This window comes from Scyliorhinus torazame, chromosome 15 (genome assembly GCF_047496885.1).
Source record: "Scyliorhinus torazame isolate Kashiwa2021f chromosome 15, sScyTor2.1, whole genome shotgun sequence".
NCBI lineage: Eukaryota > Metazoa > Chordata > Chondrichthyes > Carcharhiniformes > Scyliorhinidae > Scyliorhinus > Scyliorhinus torazame.
In genome coordinates this window covers 170,005,814-170,011,813 of record NC_092721.1, presented here as the reverse complement: position 1 = coordinate 170,011,813, position 6,000 = coordinate 170,005,814, and the positions used below count along the sequence as shown (strand labels likewise).

The 6,000-nt window shown below is 42.7% G+C and overlaps 1 protein-coding gene across 8 annotated transcripts in view; it reads right to left on the bottom strand.

The window, feature by feature from the left end:
- Positions 1-230: 230 nt before the first annotated feature.
- The window catches only part of nek3 (NIMA related kinase 3), a 55,009-nt gene continuing 49,239 nt past the window's right edge, over positions 231-6,000 (bottom strand). For all 8 annotated transcript variants that reach the window (XM_072477084.1, XM_072477085.1, XM_072477089.1 and 5 more), the window contains 2 exons: positions 1,268-1,394; positions 231-339 (listed from right to left, as the gene is read on the bottom strand). In XM_072477084.1, the coding sequence (XP_072333185.1) occupies positions 270-339; positions 1,268-1,394 (197 nt within the window). In that variant the 3' untranslated portion in view covers positions 231-269. The remainder of the gene's footprint in view (positions 340-1,267; positions 1,395-6,000) is intronic.

The window sequence follows — 6,000 nt, the reverse complement described above, 5'->3', positions numbered from 1 at the left end:
TTCTGTTATTTACACTGGAGGGTCCAGGGGGGTGTATATACCAGTTGTTTTAAGTCGGGGTGTTAATGTTAATTTATTATTTATGTACAGAGGGGAGGGGGGTAGGGAGGGTTGCTTTCCTAGACCGTGTTTTGTACTTAACCCTGTTGGGTTCCTTTTCCATTTTGTTATTGATATTTTATGAAAACCTTAATAAAAATTATTTTAAAAAAAGAAATATAAAACAAATCTTATTTTCAGTACTTTAATTATTCAGTTAGAACAGCACGTTAAAGATTATACTCCAGTAGCTTCTTCAATTCACCCACCCAATCTGGCTCATCTGATTCTTCAAAGTCTCTGTAACAGTAAAAATAAATAGAAGTTCAGCAAACATTTCAATAACAGCAAAAATAATTAGATGTGGCATTTCAATGTCTATTTTACGCCAGCCTGGATCATAGCAGGAGCTGGAGAATTATAATCTTTATTAGTGTCACAAGTAGGCTTACATTAACACTGACAATGAAGTTACTGTGAAAATTCCCTTATGGCTCCAAACTCCGGCGCCTGTTCAGGTACACCGAGGGAGAATTTAGAATGTCCAATTCACCTAACAAGCACGTCTTTCAGACTTTTGGGAGGAAACCGAAGCACCCGGAGGAAACCCACGCAGACACGGGGAGAACATGCAGACTCCGCACAGACAGTGACCCAAGCCGGGAATCGAACCCGGGTCACTGAAGCTGTGAAGCAACAGTGCTAACCACTGTGCTACCGCGCCTCCCTTACCGTGAAATCCCCTAGTCGCCATATTCCGGCGCCTGTTCGGGTACACAGAGGGAGAATTCAGAATGTCCAAATTACCCGACAGCACGTCTTTTGGGACTTGTGGGAGGAAACCGGAGGAAACCCACACAGACATGGGGAGAACGTGCAGACTCCGCACAGACAGTGACCCAGTCGGGAATCGAACCTGGGACCCTAGCGCTGTGAAGCCACTGTACTATCGTGCTGCCCGTTAATAGTGATAGACTACAGCTATTGAACAATTACCACGATCAGTGTCTTTTTAAGGATTAACCTCTTCTAAACATGAGTCAGAGTTTTACAGCATAAAAAGGGGCCCTTTGGCCCATCATGTTTGTGCTGCCCATCAAGCACCTTTATATTTTAATCCTATTTTTCAGCCTTTGGTCTGTCGCATTGTATGCTATGCATTTCAAGTGCTCATCTAAATGTCTTTTATGCTATGTGCTGAAGTAACCTTGATAACGTTTGAACTTACGTGTCTTCATCATCAGATCTGGATGCCAACCTCTCTGGATCCAACTCGATTGTTTCCATTTCACCATCAACATCATCAGTGTTTCCAAAGGCAGCTGATAGTGGGCCAATGAGAGAGGTTCCTGATGCTAAAGAAAAGACAGTCAGTTATATACTTTCAAATGTTAATTGCAAAAGATCAATTTCTAAACAATTGCAAATATTTAATATACAGAAGATGGTTACCTATAAAGGCCAAATAGTTGATGGGAGAAACCAGAAATGTACACAACTAACTTACAGCCCAACAATTTCTGGCTCACATTAAGCACGATGGGGGTGAAATTTAACTTTAGTATTTTTCTACCACATGTGTGACAGCCATTCAAAAGTTGTTTGATTCTCCTGCTGATTTTCTTTTCCATTGGCTACCACAAAAATCAACTTACACCACCTAATGTTTCTTATCTTTCACTATTTTAGTGAAATTATTCTATTATAATCAATGCTTCTCAGGAATTTCCTTTCACTTTTCCTCAGTAATAATTGCAGCATTTTACACTTGTCCTCTTTGCCCATTTATTAAGGCGAAACCAGATCCCACTGCTTCTTATTCTGCATTCTTTGCTTATGATCGAAAATGATCATAATGTTTATCTTCCCTATTCTTCCCCTCTAACGACAACCTACAAGTTTTTAAAACTCTAACTTTCAGTATAGAATCCTATAGTCACTGCCTCATGATTTACCTAATCTTCTATCAAACTCTTTTCAGTCATGCTGTCATCCGGTACTATGGCCTTTGACCATCATAATTCAATAATTTAAATAGTTCAATATCGTTTTTATACCATTCTTTGCTATAAGCACCATAAATGCGGCACTTTGATTTAACATCAGCCAAAATTAGTTTTCCTTCCAAAATTAGATGTTGTAAGTTAAAACTTGTTTACAAGTATTACTACATCCTGCAAAATCAAATCATTCACAGGTTCTATAGTCAGGTTGATGGGACACAAGGCTCCAGCAAGAGAAAATAGCATGTACAAAGCACTGGAGTACTGTGCAGTTCTGGACATGGCAGTACAGCGAGTATGCTAACATTAGGGACAAGTTTGATTTGGCTTCAGTGCTATAAGGAGAAATTGGGCATGTTCCCACTGGAGGGGGATAAAAACTATTATTCTTTTAAGAGGTAAAGAGTTACAAGTAAATAAGGCCCTAATAAAAATGTGCACAAAAACAAAATACCGTCGATGCTGGAATTCGGACATGAAAACAGAAAATGCTAGAAACACTCAGCAGGTAGTATGGAACTGTAGAGAGAGAAACAGCATCTGATGATAAGTCACAGATCTGAAACACAAAGCAAATGTGATCTGTGAACAATAGAGAAGTGCATTTGTTATAAATGTTGGGACCTGTTATATGGATGGTATTGTTCTTTTGGGCATGTGAATTCCGGCGTACAACACAGACGCACAATTTTTTGGCTTAAAGGGAAATCCCGCTGCCAGGGATGATGCTACTTCACATTTGGCAGATTAAGAGTCTGCTATCCAATTGAAAGGGGTAGCCCATCTCCAAGAGCTGCTGGCAGAGGCATCACTGACTGCTCAGATACAAAGTGATACTAATTTAAATGCCTGACAATTTAAAACAACCAATGTTTGTGTAAGGCTCAAGACTCTTCACACATCTTCTCTACCAAGTAGTACTACGACACTCCTGGTATGCTTCACCCGATGCTTGTGTCTATGTATTTACATTGTGTATTTTATTTTTGCCCTATGTATTTTCTTTTCATGTACAGAAGGATCTGTCTGAGCTGCACGCAGAACAATACTTTTCACTGTACCTCGGTACACGTGACAATAAACCAATCCAATCCATATCCATGCCAAGTTTCTGTAAGAGCGATAATAAAAACAGAAAATGCTGGAAAAACTCAGCAGGTCTGGCAGCATCGGTGGAGAGAAACTGAGTTACCATTTCGAGTCCAATATTATTCTTCTGAAGAAATCATATGGGATTTGAAACGTTAACTCTATTTCTCTCTCTTCCAGACTCACTGAGCTTTTCGAATTTTTATTTCAGATTTCCAGCATCCACGGTATTCTGCTTTTATTTTGTTTTATTTTGCAGCTCACTGGAAAACATCAAAGAATAAAAACCCTACCTATATGATAAATGCAACCATCCATAAAATTAATTCATACAACTGTGCAGCAACATCTCAAGTACAAGTCCTGAAAAATTGCACGTGAAGAGTGGTCTTAAAGTTGCATAAAGCAAAAATAGACAAATTACTGATAAAAGAGTTTGCTGGCTCTTATGAAGGATTATACCCATAATGTTAACTTGGCTTTTCTCAGACTGACCTGTTTTGTATTTAAAAAATATATATTTTTATTCTCCTCCTCTTTTACATTTTCTCCCAAATCTACATTTATCCATTTTGGTAAGAATAACGGCAAAAGGGATTATTATTTAAATGATAAAATATTAAAACATGCTGCTGTGCAGAGAGACCTGGGTGTGCTACTGCATGAGTCGCAAAAAGTTGGTTTTCAGGTGCAACAGGTGATTAAGAAGGCAAATGGAATTTTGTCCTTCATTGCTAGAGGGATGGAGTTTAAGACTAGGGAGGTTATGCTGCAATTGTATAAGGTGCTAGTGAGGCCACACCTGGAGTATTGTGTTCAGTTTTGGTCTCCTTACTTGAGAAAGGACGTACTGGCACTGGAGGGTGTGCAGAGGAGATTCACTAGGTTAATCCCAGAGCTGAAGGGGTTGGATTACGAGGAGAGGTTGAGTAGACTGGGACTGTACTCGTTGGAATTTAGAAGGATGAGGGGGATCTTATAGAAACATATAAGATTATGAAGGGAATCGATAGGATAGATGCGGGCAGGTTGTTTCCACTGGCGGGTGAAAGCAGAACTAGGGGGCATAGCCTCAAAATAAGGGGAAGTAGATTTAGGACTGAGTTTAGGAGGAACTTCTTCACCCAAAGGGTTGTGAATCTATGGAATTCCTTGCCCAGTGAAGCAGTAGAGGCTCCTTCATTAAATGTTTTTAAGATAAAGATAGATAGTTTTTTGAAGAATAAAGGGATTAAGGGTTATGGTGTTCGGGCCGGAAAGTGGAGCTGAGTCCACAAAAGATCAGCCATGATCTCATTGAATGGCGGAGCAGGCTCGAGGGGCCAGATGGCCTACTCCTGCTCCTAGTTCTTATGTTCTTATGTACACCCACCAACAATAAACAATAATCAGGAACAAATATTTCAATCCCCATATCAATAACAACGATCCCATCCTCCCACCAAACCCCAAACATTAGCCCGCATGTTCACATAAACAAATGACAAAAAGGAATCAGGGATTACCCATAGTCGCCTTAATATACACAGCCCCCCCTCCCCCCAACCCTCCCACCCACCCTCCCAACTGTGTTCAATGTTATCCAGTTCTTGAAAGTGCATAATGAATAATGCCCATGAATTATAGAACCTCTCCATCCTTCCCCTCAGTTCAAACTTAATCTTCTCAAGTGTCAAGATTTCCAACAGGTCTCCCCGCCACGTCAGGGCACAGGGTGGAGAGGTTGCTCTCCAACCCATCAGGATCCGCATTTGGGCGATCAACGAGGTGAAGGTTACAACATCTGCCTCCGCACACGTTTCCAATCCTGGCTGGCTGACACCCTGAATATGACCTCCCGGACGCCCGGGTCCGGTTTCACGTGCACCACTTTAGAAATTACCCTAAAAACCTCCTTCCAGTAATCCTCCAGCTTTGGACAGGACCAAAACATACGAACGTGATTAGCCCCCCCCCCCCCCCCCCCCCCCGTAACGTTCACACACATCTTCTACTCCTTCAAAGAATCGGCTAATCCTCGCCCTCGTGAGGTGTGCTCTGTATACCACCTTCAGCTGTATCAGCCCCAACCTCGCGCACGAGGTGGAGGCGCTCACTCTCCGGAGCACCTTACACCAGATCCCCTTCTCCATATCCTCCCCCAACTCTTCATCCCACTTTGCTTTGATCCCTTCCAGTGGTGCCTTCTCCTCTTCCAAAATAGCTCCGTAAACCGCCAACACTACCCCCTTCTCCAGTCCCCCCGTCGTCAGCACCTCCTCCAATAATATGGAGGCCGGCTCCACCGGGAAGCTCTGTATCTCCTTTCTGGCAAAATCTTGAACCTGCATGTATCTAAACATTTCCCCATGCTCCAGCCCATATTTCGCTTCCAGCTCCTTCAATCCTGCAAACCGACTCCTAAGAAACAAACCTTTTTGTGTCTAAATCCCCTTTTCATCCCATTTCCGAAAATTTCCATCCCACTTCCCTGGCTCAAAACTGTGGTTCCCCCGAATCGGCATTTCCCTTGGCCCTGCCCCCAACCCGAAGTGTTGGCGAAACTGCCTCCAAATTCTCAATGAAGCTATTCTTACCGGACTCCCTGAATATTTCCCCGGGGTCATCGGGAGCGGCGCTGTTGGTAGTGCTTTCAATCCTGACCCCCTGCACAAACTCTCCTCCATTCTGACCCACTGGGAATCAACCCCTCTGACCCAGCTCCACACCTTCTCCACATTCGCCGCCCAGTAGTAATACATCAGGTTCGGACGACCCAAACCCCCTGCCTGCCTTCCCCTCTGTAGCAGCACCTTTCTCATTCTGGCCACCATCCCTCCCCAGAAGAACAAAGTAATCATTCCCTCAATCTCTCTGAAAGAGGCCTTTG